The following is an 18748-nucleotide window of genomic DNA, read 5'->3' as shown; positions in this document are numbered from 1 at the left end:
CCTGTTCTTCTCCACATTGTGGCTCTTGCTGTCCGCGTAGCCGCCGCCACCGAACCACTGACCTGCCGCCGTTGCTGCTAAATGAATGAAGCAACACATGGTTGACAGCGCGGCCGCTCACCCGCTGCACCCCGCCTCGCCTGCAGCATGGGCACGCTATGAGGCCCTACCGAGCAAATCACGACACATCTTTTTACCAGGTGAGTGTCGACACGCGATTGCAATTTGGCGCGTCTTCCCCTGTTGAGGCTCAATCGAACCTACGTCTTCTTCGGCGGCTACGTGCGACCATGTCAAACCAAGCCTTGTCGTCACTCGTCGCTTTTTCTGCTTGCATGTCTCATACTTGCAACGGGCAACGGGCGCCGCTACTCGACTCGGCTGCTCGTGCTACCCGCCTTTCCAAGCACATTTGCTCCACGTCTGGCCGCACAACAGCAAGGCTTGGCTGTCTCGCGCGTGGCAGGGCGGACAGGCGCAGGAACAACGAACGGCTGCTTACGCGCTTCCTCTCAACTTGAGGGACACCGTTACTGGTGAACTCCAACCTTCATCTATGTTGTAGGACCGCCAAAGCGAGATGTACAAGAGATTATGACGCACATATCCGCTCCCTCGGAGACGACGCCAAGATGACCAGTCCGCTGCACCATGGCAATTACGGATACTTACTTTGCTTCATTTCGCCCTCCACTTTACTTTGTCTGCGGTCCGACATTTCAGCCCAGCGGCAACGCCCGACAGACGAGAGATCGATGCAGACGACCAATCTCTTGATTGGGCTCGGGGAACTCAAGCCGACAAGCCCGTCCTGTCCGTGTCCTACACACCCGTCCGCGCCGAACGCAGGAGAAGGGGAAAAGAAAGGTTGGCCCGAAGCCCGTTGTTGATTCTGGCCCCTATCATGACGATGTTGATGGCCCAAGGGGGGGGATGAACCACCCATCGCAGCAGCCGATCTTTGTTTCTTCTTGTCCAACCTTGGGTTTCGACTGGGGAGATGACCCAAGTTTGGAAGAGTCGAGAAGACCAGGCCTTTTCCACCGCAACCAGCCGGTCCATCATCAACCCCATAACACGCAATCCACACGCGCAGAACCACATCTACCTCATTAACCTCTCACACAGCTATCCTCCCACAACATGAGCTCAGCCAGCCGAGCAGCCGCCCAGATTGCGCCCAGATGCCAAACAAGCAGCCCTGCTGCAACCAACACAACACGCATACAGAAGAGAAGGGACGCGAAGCCGAGCGAGCTGGCCCACGCACGCACGTACGTATGCTGGTGTGCCACGCTCGCCTGCTTTCCTGCCTCGCTGCCACACTGGCTGCTGCAGCCTAGACGCATGCACTCATGCACCATGCAGGCACGCACCTACATACATGCACGATTGCACCTCCCGATGCGTGGAATGGGCATCGACATTTCATCTCACTTGCGGAGCTTCCGCCCGTTCTCACATAGATGATGTGATGGGGCCGAATAACCTATCGTTTCGTCTGGAATCATGGGCGTCCTGATTGGGGGTGCAGTCAGGGAGGGTAAGTAGGTAGGTAGGTCAGTCGGCGTGAACGCGATGAGGAGCCGTAGATCGGATCTATGGCCGTGACGTCCTCCTCTTCCACGCGACGACGCGTCGATGCGGGCGCGAGGAGGCTCCGAGAAGCGTGAGGCCTCCTTTTCATAAGTATGAGGACGAAGACGCGTGCGCAGTATTGTCGCCAGGACAAATCCAGGGGCCTAGCTCGCAGTATATCAATCCCAAAAAGCGACCGTTCTCTCATCCTTCGGCCAAGCGCGTCCTCAGCGACTGTGTGGTGGTCCATCGCAACGGGAAAGGGAAGGCAAAAAAGGAGACAAGAGGTCGGTAAGTTGAAAAGAAAAGGGCAAAAATCGAAGCCGCGACCGGGAGATGAACCGAGGTCTTTGTGGAGATGATTCTCAGAGAATATGTATTTCCAACCCGGCCACTCGAGGCTACCGCTGACTTCTTGGAAGGAGTCTCGCAAATGTAAAATATGTAGTTGAGAATTTGTTTTGACACGTTCTTCTTGGAATGACGTCTCTTGTGACTAGATACGCATTATAGGACTAGTAGCACCTTTTCGACCCCTTTGGAGAGTCTGTGGGAACCCCGGAACGTCTTTTTGGCCCTCTTTTATTCCTTTTCAGGTGCCGCATTTCCTGATCGGGTCATTGGCTGTGAGGAGCCGTGCATCTGAACTAGGTAGGGTATGCTTGGTTCTTTAATGTTCTGACCCTTTAATGTTCTGACTCTTCAATGTGCTGTAGCAAGTGCGTAGTACCTCACCCAGGGCAGGTGGCGATCGGTCCGCAAGACCCAAGGTAGCACGGTAGAGTGCGTGGAGTAGGCAGATGGCGGGGAGTAGTCAAGCAATGCGGTTAGTCAGCTGCCAAAGGGGACGTGACAGAGGACTAGCTAGCTGAAGAAGAGGGGAGGGAATGGGGCGAGTAGGGAAGGGGAAGGTGGGTGCCATGCCATGCCATTCCATGCCTTCTGCGGAAACCAAACGAAATCTCGGCAGCATAGCATGACACATGCTATGAATGAGTGTTTAGTCGTGCTGTGTAGGGGAGAAACTCATTCAACAAGGCGGTGTTTGGTTGCTGAAAACACACCCAGATCCCTAAACAATCTTCATGTCTTTCTTTCTCCCATCGGTCTTCCGTCGTCTTCTGTATTCCCCCCTTCCTTCCTTCTTCCATTTTCACTCTATCCCCATCTCTCTGCTCGCTCGCTCGCGCTCTGTGTGTCCGCTCAGAGCCTTCGTGCAAGGGAGTGAGCAAATAGGTGAGTGAGTAGAACAGATGCATGTGCGAGGTAGATGCGTGGGAGGCCATCTTTTGGAGAGGAGGGGACGGGGTGTATGGACGCCAAAGGCGGGGAGAATGAAGGACGAGGGGAGCTGCTGTGCTGTGCTGTGGAAGACGGGCAGGTTGGTTGCAAAAGCTCTCTCGCCCGCGCCCATTAGCGTCAAGACATGTACACCCGTGACTGGCCTTCGCCATTGGTGAAAAGTATCGCGACTAACACCATAGTAGGTCGATACAACTCCTCAATTTGCCAAAGCACTTCCACACAACCCCACCACTCCTTTCCCATGCCCCTAGGTTAGATGAGCATGCCAGGCAGCAGCAACGTTGGAAAGTCAGGAATACATAGGGCAGTAGACGATTGAGCCAAACATTGAAACCCCGCCCCTCCCATAGCTCGAATAAGACAGAAAGGAGGGAAAGAACAAATAGGAGCATATAAAAACTGGAAATAAACATGCACACACATGACATGTATAGGAATAGCAAAACACCACCACCCACTCACCCCCAGAGACGACGAACGACAGATCGATTGATCGATCGATCGAGCAGACGGGGAACGGAACGAGGGCCGGCGCGGGTGCTCCCGTGGTCAGCCACCCACCCACCTACCCATCGATTCATTCGTCTGTGCTTGTTTCAGAGCTGTGTATAGGTCTCAGGGGCGGAGAGGAGAGGCGAGTGGAGGCCAGACGAGGCCGGACCAGGGGAGGCGAGCGGACGGGAGGGGAGCGGGAGAGGTTGGAAAAGGTGTAGGAGAGGGGGGGCGATGGCGGGGAGGGAGCTGTGCAGGGGTTTGACGCGTGTGGGAGCGCGGACTAGGGGGTAGAGTGCGTTGGGGGGTGAAAAGCAAAGTTGCGGTGCCGGCTAGCAGGGGGAGAGAGAGGCACAGAGAATGGTCTGCCTGATAGAAAGGTAGAAGGGGTGGAGGCTGTAGTGGCGACGCAAGACAATCTCTCAAAAGACTCGATTATGTGGTATGTACTGTACGGAGGACATGGGCAAGTGCCAGACAACAAAGTTAGACGAGGATGCGCGCAGACCGTGAGTGACAGCCAGAAAACCCCCAACCCAAACGTATGCATCGCGGCCCCAGCAGCAGTCAAAAGGGAACAAAAGATCTTGCAACCACCAACATTTCCCTTGGCCAAGCCATCCTTCCAAAACGTGGGCGCTCCTCCGTCAAAACAAACTCCTCCCCGACGCCAACCGCACAAAGTCACACGGCACGTTCTGGCCCACGAGCAGCCGGAGCGTCTCGACCGTCGTCCACGCACTCACGTCGCCCACGCCGTACGCGGTCCAGCCGGCGTCGTGCGCCAGCGCCATGACGTCGACCTTGCGCGGCCCGTTTGCCAGGTCCAAAAACACCTTGCCGCCGGCGGGCGTCTGGTTCAAATTGGACGGTGAGGCGGCGGGGTTAGGAGACTGATGTTGGTGGGGTTGAGGCGAGTTTTGACTGCTCCGCCTGCCGCTGCCATAGTGCTTGAGCAGCGGGCCGACGAGGGCAGACTTCTCGCCCGGCAGCGCCGACACAATGACAAAGGGGCCGGGTTGCTCGAGCTTCTTGACGTCCTCGACGGAGCGGAATGGCTCGACGGCAGCCGCCAGCGGGCCCGGCGCGCGAAAGTGGAAGCCGATGGTGTAGATGGGCCCAATGGAGAGGCTCTTGAGCGCAAACACGGCCGGCGCCGCGTCCGTCTCGCTGTTGGCCAGCACCAGCGCTGCCCGCCCGCTATAGGCTGAAGGCACGAAGTCGCGGGTTAGTGTTGCGCGGATGCCTTTCCATGTGGCGTTTTCGCCAACTAGTGTTCGTGATGCGCTGTCGGTGCTGCTGCTGTTGTTGCGCACTACGATGGTGTCGACGAGGCGGATGGCTTTGGCGGCGTCGGAGAGGGTGGGCAAATAAGGGGTCGGTGGCGGCAGGGGCGGGTTGATGAAGGCGCCGCCAAAGGTTTCGCGTCCCACAATGGCCTCGACCTGGTCAGAGAGAGAAGAGGTGGGCGATGACGAGCCCCTGGACGACGATGGTGGTGGTGGCCCGGCCTTGTCCACAAACAGAAAGTTGTGCGGCAGGCTGAGTTCGTTGAAACACTTTTCAAAAAACAGCGCTTGTGTCGCCAACTTGTAACTGCCGATGCCGTAGATGTCCTGCTTGGGCATGTGGCCCATGCTGTGCAACGCCGTGTTGATTTCAGCGGCGCTTAGCTGGCCCGGCGCCGCTATCATTGGCAGCAGCGGGTGCGTTATGGGCGTAAAGACCTTGTTGAGCATGCGAGACAGCTGGCCTGCAGGGCTCATGTTCAGCCCGGAGAAGGGTGGCTGCGGGTGCTCGGCTGTGATGGTCGACCGAAAGTACTCGAGTTCATAATTGTCCTGCATCGTGTGGACCAGCGCTATCATCTTCACCACGTCCCCGTACACCGCCCCCTTCTTGAACAGCTCCTTGGCCTGCGGAGACGTCCACTTGAACTTTCCGGAAAAGTCGTGAAAGGCCGATATTATCTTACTGTTTCCCTTTTTCTGCGCCAGCTCGCGGCGAATCTCCTCTGGCAACCACAGCTCGACGTCCAGGTACTCGACCCCCCACTGCTTGGCCCGATACAGGTACTTGTAAAAGAGGGCCGGGTCGTCCATGGGGAACCTGCCATTTTCGCGCGTGCACCTCGTTGTGTAGATGATGGGCAGTTCGGTACGTTGGCGCAACGTCATCAGCTGCTTGCCCACGTACTTGAGGCTCGGCACAGGGGCATATCCGCCATCCTCGAGCGGCTCCTTGAGTAGGTCTACACGCAACTCCACAGCATCGGCGCCGACTGAGAGAATGTCAAGATTAGGGAGCGCAGCGTGGACATCGGGAAATGTCGTCGAGATGAGCGTCGTCCGATTCTTCTTCCACAGGTCGTCGTGCGGCGCAATCTGACCGAGGACAAAGGCCAAGTAGCGTGTCAGGTCCCGTCGGAGGTACGGAGAATGGGTGTAGAGGTACTCGTAGTCGCAGACCTCGGACAGGCGTTCATCCTGCGCCGACTCGTCGACACAATGGACGTTCAAGAGGATCCTGGTGTCACCGCGGTGCGCCAACGACGCCGCGTCGACGCTGTTGTTCAAGAGGCCCACGACAGTGGCGGGCTTTATGGCAGCCACTTCTGATGTCGACGACGCAAAGACATGGCCTTGACCCAGGACGCTTGCTATCAGCTGCACAATGTCTTGCTCGCCGGGACCATGGATTACCAGTAACGACGGCCTGCATTGAGTCTCGGCCAGGGACTCGACATGGACGACGGCCAGGTTCTTGTTGACGTCGGTGTGTGTTCTGGTCGTCGCCATGGCCGGTTGCAGGATTTCGGCGATGCGCATGCGCCTTGGGAGGTGGTGGTCCAGGTCCAGGTCGGGAGCGCTAGCCATACACGTTGAAGCCGTTGATGCGCAGCTGGAGTTCGACTTGGATGCGGCGGGCAGGGTGTTGGTCGATTCGGTTTTGCATCGAGCAGGCAAGCAACAACAGAGAATAATGATGGTGAGCAGCAGGACTGGAAGTCATGTCCAGATGAAATATAGTCGAGGACAGCGTCGGCCAGAGACAAGGCGGCCGGTGGAGCAGCAGCGTCGGGCTGGGCTGGGGATACAGTAAGAGAAAGACCTGACGACTAGTTACATGGCCATATAGCAGATACGCGGCGGAGCAGGGTCAGGGTTTTGCGATAGGCAGTGGAGCGGTGGTCGAGGTGGACGCGGATAATGGGTGTGAGACCAATGGGCCGTGGGCGGATGTTGGTCGCAGCTCTGCTTTCTCGCCATGATGGCATGCCTTCGCTCTCCAATTTCTCCGCCAATGGCACCTCCTCCCCGCAACCCCCCACAGCCGCGTCCAGGGTCGGTCTTGAGCCCGCATCAATGGATAAACACCACGAATCGCTGCTCGAAGCTCTACCTGCTACATAACGGCAAACGTCTCCCTGTCCCCTCGACCTCGCCGGCATCCACTTCCCTTGACAGGGAATCCCCCTCTGCGGGCGAGCCCGCGTGCAGGCCTGACCGCACATCATCTCGCCACAACCAACACCACCACGCTCGACGACGTGCGAATACGAACCCTCACCCGTCACAGATATAATCACAATGCGCCTTCTCAACAACTCCAACACTATCCATTCAACACCTCGAGGAAGGGATCTCGCTGCTTCTGCTGATGATGCAGGTCAAAAGTAAACAATCTCTCGTCCACGCCATTCGTCGACAAGACACTTGCCTTCCCCGGATGACTCCATTGCCGAGATTCCGACTCTACCAAACGGGCAATTGAGAGCGATCAACACAAGCTGAGAGACGAGTCAAGTCTATATCCCAGGGCGCCAGACCGTATCGTCGTCAAACAAACCAAAATTCAAAGCCCGATCCACCGACGGCTCTCTTTTAAACGAGACAAGGAAATTTACAAGAAAGGTCGTTCATCCCAACCGAAAAACAACGAAGCAACTGACCCGACTTGCAATTGCGGAAGAGGAGTGTGTGGATTATGTACGTCCCTGCAACCTGCTCTAGTGATCAAAAGGAGAAATTTTCACAGACGATATATCAAAGGCGTGTCCCTGTAGCCTTCCTAGTGCCCCCGTCCCTTCTGTTGTCTGGCGCTTTTGGAAAATCCCGGAACCAAAAGTTTACTCATCGACGCCGAGTGCGCCTTCGCTGAACCCTCAATTGTGTGAAAAGACGAAACTGTTTCCGATCCCTCGATATTGCTCTAGGGTCTTGTGAGAAACTCGGTGGGTCGTGCGCGTGCGCAGTAAGCTTCGGCATCGCTGGGCCCCCGATCCGGGAAAGAAAGATTGTCGTGGTGTGGGTGTATTCGTTCAGCTTTCGTAAATTGGTTTTGTTTGCATTTTCATGTGCTCTGGTGTGGCCGCATGACCTCGCCATCAGAATCACTGTGGCTGCGGACCTTTTTCACCGTCCCATTGCTTCCACTACGTGACGATTTTCTTTCGCTGCCAAAATCTGGCCTATTCTTGTTCCGCGACAACTCCGCGTAGGATATGCTTTCGCTCCTGGACGGTCTTTTTGGAATTGGTCGTTTGCGGGAGGACATTTCAATGAAATCATCGCCCGAATCTTCGCTCGAATCATCGTCGCTTTCGATTGCGTGGTCAATGTCGTACGGTTGGTGTTCGTGCGCATGTTCGTGCTCTCCGCCGGAAAATGTTGAATTTGGCGAAATCTCAATGGCCGAGTGGAGGGCCTGCGTCTTTGCTTCTGGTCCAATATCATCTTGCATGACGGATGAGTTGGCCGACGCAACAGATGGGATCGAGGGGTTAGATGTAGACTGAGACATGCCCGAAAACTGGTCCTCAGAAGAGCTCGTGGTGAGTGCTTGAGGGAATCCTTTGAGCGTGGCGTCTGAATGTTCCGGAGCATCGTCCATGTCCCCCCGCTGCTGTCGCTCATAAAAGGCAATGTCGTCTGGGCTGAGCGGACATGGGTCCTGGTAGCTGCTTGATGGTCGATTACCTGATGATGAAGTGGGTCTGGACTGACTGTGGAAGTCCATCACGTGACGGCGGCGATTCTCTTCCTTTGCGCGATTGAAGTTTTCCGTCATGTAGTCCTGAAAAGCGGGAGAACTGTACAGGACGTCTTCCCGACCCTTGGTGGGCGGACGGTGCGAGGACGCCGACGAGATGGATGATTGGCGAGAGGGCGTCCCTTCACGACTCGGGTGAATGTCAGACTCGGTGTTGGACCGCGATGCAGGCGAGCCAGGGCTTGCAGCAGAGCTTCCCGCACTCTCTTTCAAGAGAGGAGGCTGGTCCACTTGACCTGCGGCACAGGCTTCGCTCAGTGCGATGCTCGGCTCGCCATGGGCATCATCATCTCCTGACATGAAGCGATCGATGGAAGGGTTGCGACTGTGAGGCCTGGGGTTGTCCGCACGTCTCTCTTTGCTCCGCACGGAGCGCAAAATGCGGCGGCCTGCTCCACCAAAGAGTCCACTTAGGTTTGATGCACCCGGAGGATCCAACGTGAGCGGCGTGCTCGGAACACCCTGAGGCATGGTCGGCGACACGCCTCGACGCTGCGAGACGTACTCAAAATCCGACTGCTTGATTGTCCGAATGGAGCCACCCGTATTCATGCTCGATTCCGTGCGAGAAGCAAAACTCAGCTTGTGGTGCTTATCGCTGCTGCTTGCTCTCGGAGATGCGTCCGGGTCGTCATATTCGGCGCCTTCGGGGGTTGCTGGCCTTGAGTACGGACCTATGAAAAACTGCGGGCGTTCTCTGAGCTCGGGGCTGGCGGTGACACTTTTGGACAATGGGTGTTCACCTTCCCTGGAGGCTTTCAGAAGAGCGCTAATTTCATCCGGCCTGATGCTGGCTCTCCGCAGATCCTGACTGATGGTGCTGCTCGAGGATGTCGCTGATAGACCTTCACCAGTACCGCTTTTCCCCCGCTTCCTTCCAGGCGCCGGCGTCTTGGGCCCAATACCAAGAGCTCCTCCGAGCTTCCGCATGCCCGACTTGACACGCTCCAGCAAGTTGAGTTGGACGACGGCGTCGTCAACGTCCTCCCTGGAGACTTCAATCTTCTTGTAGTCGGGTACGCGTGCGGGGTCAGACTGCTCAAGCCACACGAGCGGGTGCTCGAGGTCACGCAGCACCCACGGATGGTGTTTCACCTCGGGCAGCGTGATGCGCCGACGCGGATCCTTGACCAAGAGGCGCCGCAAAAGGTCATACAGCTCCTCGTCAACCTCCTCGTAGACCAGCTCGTGATGGGCTCGCCTGTCTCTCGCCATGCTGCTCCACAAACGGCTATGCGAGTTGGGCCGAGATGAGGTCCGGTCGTCAACTGCTCTTAGTCGGAAGCGGGGAATGTAAACTTCTTCTTCTGCGATGAGCCTCATAACAACAAACGTGTTTAGGTCGTGAAAGGGAACGCGACCAAACACTAGACAGTACAACGTGACACCAAGGGCCCAAACGTCAATCTGAAGAGTGACAGGAAGTGGATCGTTATCTGCGTCAGTCTGGCAAAGCTCTGGCGCGTAAAAGGCCGGCGTGCCCACGGTTTTGGCCAACTCAATCGCCTCGTCGACATCCTGCGCATCCGATTCCGATTGATCGTCGCCGTTGCCATACGAGGTGGCGGAGCGGCGGCCAAGGTACGAAACTCCAAAGTCGGAAATCTTGATGTGCCCATCTCTTGCTTGCAGCAAATTTGCCGGCTTGATGTCTCGGTGAATGACTCCTTGGTAATGCAGATACTCGAGTCCGGAGACAGTGTCACGAAACGCTTTGCGAGCATCGTGGAGTGTCATGAGCGGGACGTAGCGAAAATGTTCTGGAACAGGAAGGTCATCAGGCAAATCAGGTTTGGTCGAGGTCAAGCTTCCTGCAATGCTAGGATTCCTTCCTCGAGACGGTGGAGAGTCGTACGGGCCCCACATGGTGCCCTCGAGACCGGTTACCGACGCTGAGCGAGCTTCCTTTTCCATTTGTTCGTTCCCCATGGCTGGAAGCGACGTTGTCGAATGCTTGGATGCCGCAAGCTGCTCCAAGCTTTCATTTAGAGGTGCGTGTGGAGTCTGATCGGCGTCGAACTCGACGGGGGTAGAAGGCCTGCTACGGTGTCTTGAACGGTCGTCGGTAGCTGTCGAGGTTCGAGAAAGCTCACTGTCAGTTTCTTCGTCGTCCTCGCTCTCTCCACCATATTCAAAACTCCAGGGCTTGAGAGCATCTCCCGAGTCCTCGAGTCGTTTACGGTGCCGTCTTTTCAAGCGCCTCCGCTCTGCCCTCTCGCGTCGACGTTGCGCTTCCAAAACAATCCTTTGATCTTCAAGAGCGGCAGACTCATTGTCAAAAATGCCTCGTGCCTCACGTTCGTACCTACGGTACTCGACAAGCACAATTTCCTTGGCACCCTCGGTCCTCCAGCGAACCTCTCCCATTTCGACATGCTCGAGAACAATGTAGACCTTTTTGCGAGACGGATCGTCAATCACTTCGAGCAATCCGACAATGTTGGGGTGGCGGGCTTTCTTGAGGATAGCAATCTCCCGACGGATCTTATCCTCGTGGCTCGTATTCTTGCCCAGGCGGCGCCTCTTGGAATAACGTTCCACAATTTTTATTGCGACATACTGACCAGTCTCCAAGCTGCGCCCCAACTTGACTTTGCCATGTACGCCACGACCGAGCTCATCAATAATTTCATACTGGTTGATGATTTTGCGGCCGGAGATGGGATCGACATCGACATCGGCGACGTGGGTTTCTTTGGGTATTTGGCGGTGGGTAAAGTGCAGATACGGACTGGAATAGTAACCCGTCTCCTCGGATGGCGCAAGTACCGGTCTGATCGGGGGCGGGTTCACGTCGAAAAGTCCAGGACTTCCGGCGGGAGAATTGCCGGCGGTTCGGGATCCTTGCTCGTGAGCGAATTCGGAAGCGATGTGTTGGGCGGGATGAAGCGAAGGGACGTGAGAATAAGAAAAGGACGAGTATTGGGAAGGGTGGGAGCTCCGTGCTCGGAGCACATGAGGTCCTGGAGGATATTGTTGATGGGCCTGCAGCGGTGGATTTGGAAATCTCGGGTAATCTATCTGATTTTGCAAGGCGGCATAGGACTGGTTGGGATAGCGAGGGTACGACGCTCTCACCGTCTGCAGCGTCGGGTCGGCCCTGACCGTGGCGTTACTGACGGTGGACGCGGTCGAGACGTGCTCTCGCCGCAGGCCCGGCCGCTCGTGCATGTCCTGCGGAGGCCCATGCGGTCCTGGTACCCCGCCGCGTTCGCCGTTGGGCGCGTTGTGGACGTGCGCGTGAGATGTCTTGAACGGCGAGAGCGAGGGTTCGGCCGGTGGAGAGTCCGTTTGGAGGTAGGAAGTGTGATATCTCACCGGGCGCGGCGAGTGGTATGGAAGGTCGGAAGAGTAGTGGGTCGACATGGTCTGGTCCGAATCCAGAGAATCGTCTGCGGGGGCGACTCCAGTCTGGAGCTGAAAGTGGTGGCCTGCAGCATGGTGGACATCGGGGCGTGGACTTGGAGATGGATTCACGGCGTTGTTGCTAGCGACGCTGTTATCTCGTACGGCGTCTGAAGCAGCCGGGCCTTCCTCCGGTGCCGCCATGCCGCGTCCCTCGAGTTGTGTTCAACACCTCTTGCTTCGTCGTTGGCGCAAAGAGGCTCAGTAGTAGACAGACGGCATCTGAATGTCGAGAAAAAGAGCGAGTGGTTCAGTAGTAGTAGACGAGTATGTCCTGGGGGGGCCGTATCATCCTGCAGCGGAGCGACCGTGAAGCAGGCTGTCGTCGGGCGGCAGCGTGCAGGACGAGGCGGTCTCGAGGATATTTGACAGCGGCGGACGCGGCGACACGATCGACGGGTGGAGGTGAGTCGTGGAGAGTCGTGCGTGGCGGCGCGGCGGAGATGGCGATGGTGGAGTGGAGGTGGAGGTGGTTGTCAAAGTGTGGTGAGTGTCGAGAATCTGGGAGGGTGCGGATAGCTAGGCCAGGGAAGCCGGGGATGGATTTTTCAGCGAGTCGGACGGGGTGACAGGGCCCAAATTGGCGACAGGCCCAACGTCAGGTCGGGTGTGAACAGCGATAGACTCGACGTCAGCGGGATGCGTCGAAGAAGGGCGAAGGGGAGTAACGAGGCCGGCGCGGATCGGTGCTTTTCGGCAAGCTCCAGTGGAGACGGAGGGCCCGCTAACGAGCCAAGCCAAACCTAACGCTGCACTTTTGACACCAACAGAAAAATAACAAGATGGTGAAGGTGGGGATTTTGTTGAAGTTGCGAAGGTACAGTAGACAGTCACAGAGGCATTTTTCCCACTTGTTCGCCACCTCCAAGCAGCACCAGCACCGGCTATCGTGTGATTGTCGTGGTTATTAGGGTTAGGGACAGACTAAAAATTAATTTCCATCAGCCGCCGACAGCGCCTGCGAGCCGGCATGTCCCAAGCCCGCTGACTCTGGGTGCAGCTTTTTCCCCAGATTTTGGCACATTTATTCGCTGCCGCCCGCCTCGCCATTGGCCAACGACCGGGAAAGGTGGCGATCAAGCACTCGCAGCGCGGGGTCAGAATCATGGAGAAGAAGAAGAGTTGCACCTGCGATCTGTCACTTTGCGGCGCCCTCCCGGATCGAGCTTGCGCCCGCGGGCGAAGGCGGGGGAATGGCCTGGCCCATGGCAGTCTCGACAAGACGCCTCGGACCATTCCCGAATAGGCACTCGACGATAGCTCGTCGGCGGTGTTATGTTCACTCCAGCGTGGTGCCTGGGCGCTGTTGGATGGACGAGAATCGACTACTGAGCCCGTGCCATCCTGGCCGACCTTCAATTGGTTTTCAAGTAGCCCAGGTAGCTTGCTTCTTGGCTCGAGAACCAACCTCACCTCTCCCCACTGCCCTACCGTATGCCTCGCCCCGCCGCCACCCATGTCGACTCCGACCCTTCCAAGACAAGTTCCGCCGGCCATGTCTTGTTGCTGTTGCTGGCCCTGCGCATCCTCAACGCTTTGACGACGCGAACCTTTTTCCAGCCTGATGAGTACTTTCAGGCGCTGGAGCCCGCGTGGCAAATGGCCTTTGGCGAGGCCAGCGGTGCCTGGATCACCTGGGTACTACATCATCCTGCAGAATCAGCAGCCGTCAGCATCAAACACAGCTAATCCCATTTCCTAGGAGTGGAAGAACCAGCTGCGCTCGTCGCTGCACCCGGCCCTCTTTGCTGCCGTGCTGGCCCTCTGCTCCAGGCTGGCCGACGCCTGCAGCCTGTCTGCCTCGCTCAGGGCCGACTTGCTCATTGCCGCGCCAAAAATCACGCAGGCAACGTTTGCCGCCTTGGTCGATTATTTTACGTGGCGTCTGGCCGAGCATGCCCACGGGCGAGGGAGCAGAGCAGCGTGGGCAAGCGTAGGTGCTTCCGAAGCCGAGTGTAACTCTGACGCCAACTAACCCCCGCGCGCAGTTGGCCTTGACCATCTGCAGTCCCTGGCAGTGGTTCTGCTCCACACGGACTCTATCAAACTGTCTGGAGACGACGCTGACGTCGGCCGCCCTGGTGTGGTGGCCGTGGCGGTGGGTTGCACAACGTGGGAGCCCCACCACCACTTTCGGCGACAGACCTCAGTAAGCCAGCATCATGCGTTGCCCCTTTTGGGTCCAGAAGAACGAGCCCGGTGGCTGACGAATGGTCGACTCAGCAGTCTGAAGCTCTCACTCGTCGCCGCCGCCTTTGCGTGCGTGCTGCGGCCGACCAACCTGCTCGTTTGGATTTGCATTTGCCTGCCGACCCTCTGGCAGGCATCTTCGCGTGAACGTCACGCATTAGTCCAAAGCGCCGTGCTTTACGGGTAAGTGTGCCACCAGACCCATCAGCGTTTGAAACATGGCGCAATCTCAGACTGAGACATGGCATGCTGCGGGTGGTTCGGCGGTGATCTACAGCAAAAGAGAAAACGACGACTAACGTTACCTCTAGAGGTGGTGTTTTGGCACTGTCTGCCATTGCCGACCGCATCTACTATGGCATGTGGACGCTTCCGCCGCTCCGGTTCGTCTATTTCAATATTGCCAGGTCCCTGGCCGTCTTTTACGGGACCAACAGGCCTGACTACTACCTGACGGAGGGTCTGCCGCTGCTCCTGACGACGGCGCTTCCCTTTGCCATCTGGGGCATGTATGCCTCTCTTCTACGCAGTGATGGCAGCAGGCCAAGGCATCTTATGCTCTCCAGCCTCTCCTTTACGGTGCTCACCATGGTGTTCGCCCTCTCCTTCATTTCACACAAAGAAGTCCGCTTCATCTACCCCCTGCTCCCCATCCTCCACGTCCTCGCCGCGGAGCCCCTATCCATCTTTTTCCGCACACCCCTCTCCCTCCCCAAATCCTCCCTCCTCGCTCTTCTCCTCTTCCTCAACCTCCTCCTCGCAGTCTACAGCTCGCAAGTCCACCAGCGCGGCGTCATCGACGTCCTCCATTTCCTGCGGACGCGTCACGTTGACTCCCTATCCCAAACTCACCCCAGCAGCAGCAGCCCCAACACAACCGATGTCGCCTTCCTGATGCCGTGCCACAGCACGCCCTGGCGCTCGCACCTCGTCCACCCCTCGCTGTCCGCCTGGGCGCTGACCTGCGAGCCGCCGCTCGACGTGCCGCTCGCGCTGCGCGCCGCCTACCGCGACGAGGCCGACCGCTTCTACCTCGAAGACGAGCCCGCGCGCTGGCTGCAGCTCAACATGCGTCCCGTGTCCACCATCGCCTCCTCTCCCACACCCAAAGACGACGCGTCGGGATCGCATGCGGTTGCGGATGCCGACGGTGAGCACCGTCGCCCCTGGCCCGCCCATCTCGTCTTCTTTGCGCAGTTGGAACCGCTGTTGGCACGATTTTTGCGGGACACGACGTATCAGGAGTGCTGGCGCGGCTTCAATAGCCACTTCCATGACGATTGGCGCAGGCGGGGTGACGTGGTTGTGTGGTGTTTGGATGGCACAGGTCGCGAGGGGATGGGCGAGAGCGATAGAGGGGCTGACGGACAGAGGGGTCGAGATGGGGATAGGGAATTGTAAATAGAGAGACGAACAGAAGTGATGCGGTTGTTGGGTGGGTTAGACGCGAACATGGCATATGGTTGCTGCATAGAGTCGAGACGCGTCGGTGGATGAGGGTTCAAAAGCAAGTCGAACGACCCTGATTAGAAAGGGGAGGGAGGCGATGGGTGACAATGTTCTCTCATCCTATACCTAGCATCAGGGCACTGTCCGTCTCGTCTCCCCATCCATCACCCATTTACATGTTGGTGGAAAGATGAGAATTGCTCGCACACCAAACCACCACCGCAAACTCACAAGTCTTCTCTTTTCCTGCTTAGTTAGCTACCTTACATCACACAAACTTCGCCATGTACCCAGAGTCCATGTCCATGGAACCAAACAAAAACACCTCACATATCCCATCTAAACCAAACCTCTCGCATTTCCATCTCCCCAAAATTTTCCGTTGATCGCTCTCTGCGTCGTCTAACTGCACTTGCTTCTACATACTGTACTTCCGCCATCGGCTTCTGCTTCTGCCTTTATGCGTTCGTTGGGGTTTGGTTGGTTGGGTTTGAGTCATTGACTGGGCCAAAAACCCACAGTCTCTATTGGTTAGTCCGGTCCCACGCTTTACTTTGCTTGGGTGGTCGTGACTAATTGCTGTACCATTAGGAACAGTTTGCCTACTCCGCCCAAATGCGCTTGGTTCGACCACCCCAAGACAAGACCAGACTAGACCAGACTGGCGGGGAGAGAGTGAAGGCTAGCTATGTAAGCTGACCATGTATGCATAGCACATGGTATTTTGGCCATGTAGTTTTCAACAACGGTGAGCGATGCGCGAGGGGAGAGTAGAGTGAGGGAGAGGACATGCTGCACGTCGAGTGGAGCTATGGTTGATGTTCTTTTTGGGCGCATGTGATGAGTCACTTTGTGATGAAGGGGTGTATGTGCGATTTTTCCTTGGTTTGATTTGGCGCTGAAGAGAGACATGATGTATGGATGACATGAATGACGTGACATGACAGGTATATGTACAGTACAAATGGATGGATCGTGGCTCGACTACCTTGCGCCGACTTCCCAAACAAACTAAATCCGACGCCACTGCTTTTTCGTGTTCAATCTCTCGACAATGGTCTTTTTCTTCTTGTGGTCTTTCTTTTGGCTGGTTGCTACTGATGGCGACAGGACAGCATCTACAGCAACACCTTGGTCGCCACGCTCAACAGCCACGCCGCGTCCTGCCAGCCGCCTTCGCTGTCGCGTGGCTCGGGGAGGTCTTCGAGCTTCTTCTCCTGCGCCGCGCGACTGGCGGCCTCAATGCGCGCCCACTCGTCCCGCCGGCGCTTGACCTCCATCTCGCGGCGGCGCTGGACCTCGTCGCCGTTGTTGTCGCCAGCGGTCAGGTCGTCCGACTCGTCATCCGTCGTCTCCTCGCCGTCCTCGTCAACACTGAACAGCGTCCAGCCCATGAGCTTGTCCATCCAGCCGCCGAGGCCGAAGCCGCGTTCGCGGGCCAGACGCGCCACCTCCTCGTCGTCTTCGGCAATGGACGAGCCCTCGTCGTCGACAAAGTCGGGCTCCATGGGGACAGTGTCGTCAAAGTCGTCGTGGCCATCGTCGAGGTAGTCGGCGCTGCTGCGGCGCGAGAGGGCGCCAATCGGCGTGCGCGACCCCAACGGCGTCATGCCCATTCCGGCGACCCGGCTGCCACGCCGGCTGTGTTGGCGGCTGCCGAAGCGCGGCGTCACGGGTGAAAACTCGTCGTCGGCAAACATGGCGCTCTGCGTGCGGCTATGGAGCCCGCTGCGCATTCCACTAGCACCGCCCATGTTGTTGCCGTTGGTGTTTTCGTCGTCAGAGTCGGCCTGTTGGACTAGCGACGTGCTGCTCTCGCGCCGCGACAGCCATGATTGGCCCTTGGACTCGCGGGTTTCGGATGCAATGGCGAGACCGGCCCTGTACAGCCAGCCGTCGTCCGTGGCCTCGCGGTGTTGGTTGTGCTTGGGAGTGGTGGGCTTGCGGGAAGACAGAGCAAAAGTGCTGCTCTTGCTTCGTGAATGATGGCGTCCGGATGCCGGCACATTGGTGTCCAGGTGGACGTCCGACTTGGCCTTGGTCATGTTGGTATTGGTGGAGCGGGTGTTGTCTGGAAAGTAGGAGGTAGCGTCCACGTAGCGCACATTGAGGTGGGAGCGATGTCTGCTAGGGCTGCGACTGAGGATGCCAGGCGTAGAGGGAGCCGTCTTGGGCTGGATGTAGGAGGTGGTGACTTGGTCCATGGCGGTGTCGTGGGTGCCGAGGGCTTGATTGCTAAAGTTGTCGGAGAGGGGAGCAAGGGACAGGTGATGTAGGTTGGGGAAGGAGCGGCGGGAAGGACTGGTGGGGGTGCGCGAGGCGGAGCGAGGAGGTTCTACAGCGGAAAAGGCCATGGTGATTGTTGGAGGTGGTGTGATGTGGAGAGGTGGTACAGAGAAACAAGACAACGTGAGCAGAGGAGGAGCGTCAATTTCAATGGGCTCTGAAGTGGCGGGGCGTGATGTTTAGCTCTGGTGTGGTGTGCAGGCGGGTGTGCCCGGGGCGGTATAGCGCAGTGCGGAGGAGGCCGGGACCAGTAAGAGGCTCGGGCATGTGAGTTTAGCTTGCGGCGATTCGTCATGTCGAGTCGGCCGGTGACGTGCAGCGGCGGTGCGGTTGCTCGGGCGAGGATATTATACTCAGTATGAGTCGTAATGGGACGAGGGAATAGGACGCCATAGGAAGCCGATTCGTTTTCGTGTTGCGTCGCTCTGGCGTTTCAATTTGGAGATGCTGTACACGACTGCACGCAGCACCTTAGTAACTACTGCAAGGCCCAGTGCGAGCGAGTCAAGGAAAAAACTTCCGCCACATCCGCTCCTACACCACGGCCAAATGAATCAAACAAACACACGATGTGTGACTTCTCTGCTTTGCCTGAGGCACCCAGGCTCGCAGTCTGCAGGCGTTCTGGCCCTCATCTCGCTAGTCCGCAGGCGCGTTGGAAGGCGCCGGCATCGTGCGGCGGCGCAGGCCAAGCTCTCCTTGGTGACGGCAAGCCTTGGTACGCTGACGCCCATTTTTTTTCTTCCTCCACCGTCCACGCTCCGTACCGCGCCAGCAACCCTGGATCGCCCACACGACCCTCGAGGCCCACCATTCGACTTTTGCCCACCCACCACTACCACTCAACACCTCTCCACCGACTTCCATCAATCCCACTTTGATCCGACCACCACTAACCATGGACCTCGTCACCATGACTCCCCAACAATCCGTCGCCATGGAGCTGCCGTGACCGTCGCATCGCTGTCCAAATCACTCCCCAACAGACGCT

General features: G+C 57.5%; 5 protein-coding genes across 5 annotated transcripts; 2 read left to right on the top strand and 3 right to left on the bottom strand.

Annotated features, from left to right (window-relative positions):
• The first annotated feature begins 115 nt into the window (after positions 1 to 115).
• BKA78DRAFT_61279 (uncharacterized protein) lies at positions 116 to 1502 on the top strand. Its single transcript, XM_066893465.1, has 2 exons — positions 116 to 200; positions 1129 to 1502. Exons 1-2 carry the CDS (start codon positions 159 to 161, stop codon positions 1468 to 1470), a joined length of 384 nt encoding a protein of 127 aa, XP_066738637.1. The 5' UTR covers positions 116 to 158; the 3' UTR covers positions 1471 to 1502.
• A 2520-nt stretch (positions 1503 to 4022) lies between these two features.
• On the bottom strand, positions 4023 to 6173 carry BKA78DRAFT_259606 (type I 3-dehydroquinase-domain-containing protein; the record flags this gene model as incomplete). Its single annotated transcript, XM_066885387.1, has 1 exon — positions 4023 to 6173. The coding sequence occupies one exon, from the start codon at positions 6171 to 6173 to the stop codon at positions 4023 to 4025; it is 2151 nt and encodes a 716-aa protein (XP_066738636.1).
• A 1555-nt stretch (positions 6174 to 7728) lies between these two features.
• On the bottom strand, positions 7729 to 11793 carry BKA78DRAFT_259093 (uncharacterized protein; the record flags this gene model as incomplete). Its single annotated transcript, XM_066885336.1, has 2 exons — positions 7729 to 10398; positions 10453 to 11793. The coding sequence occupies 2 exons, from the start codon at positions 11791 to 11793 to the stop codon at positions 7729 to 7731; spliced, it is 4011 nt and encodes a 1336-aa protein (XP_066738635.1).
• Positions 11794 to 13154: 1361 nt separating this feature from the next.
• Positions 13155 to 15742, top strand: BKA78DRAFT_61236 (Alg9-like mannosyltransferase family-domain-containing protein). Its single transcript, XM_066893463.1, has 5 exons — positions 13155 to 13470; positions 13535 to 13765; positions 13821 to 13981; positions 14059 to 14205; positions 14334 to 15742. The coding sequence occupies exons 1-5, from the start codon at positions 13267 to 13269 to the stop codon at positions 15421 to 15423; spliced, it is 1833 nt and encodes a 610-aa protein (XP_066738634.1). The 5' UTR covers positions 13155 to 13266; the 3' UTR covers positions 15424 to 15742.
• Positions 15743 to 16501: 759 nt separating this feature from the next.
• On the bottom strand, positions 16502 to 18253 carry BKA78DRAFT_61149 (uncharacterized protein). The gene has a single exon (XM_066893461.1). The coding sequence runs from the start codon at positions 17823 to 17825 to the stop codon at positions 16590 to 16592; it is 1236 nt and encodes a 411-aa protein (XP_066738633.1). The 5' UTR covers positions 17826 to 18253; the 3' UTR covers positions 16502 to 16589.
• Positions 18254 to 18748: the final 495 nt, after the last annotated feature.

Source organism: Phyllosticta capitalensis (genome assembly GCF_038381095.1).
Source record: "Phyllosticta capitalensis strain CBS 128856 chromosome Unknown BKA78scaffold_13, whole genome shotgun sequence".
Taxonomy (NCBI): domain Eukaryota; kingdom Fungi; phylum Ascomycota; class Dothideomycetes; order Botryosphaeriales; family Phyllostictaceae; genus Phyllosticta; species Phyllosticta capitalensis.
This window is presented reverse-complemented; position numbering and strand designations above follow the sequence as displayed.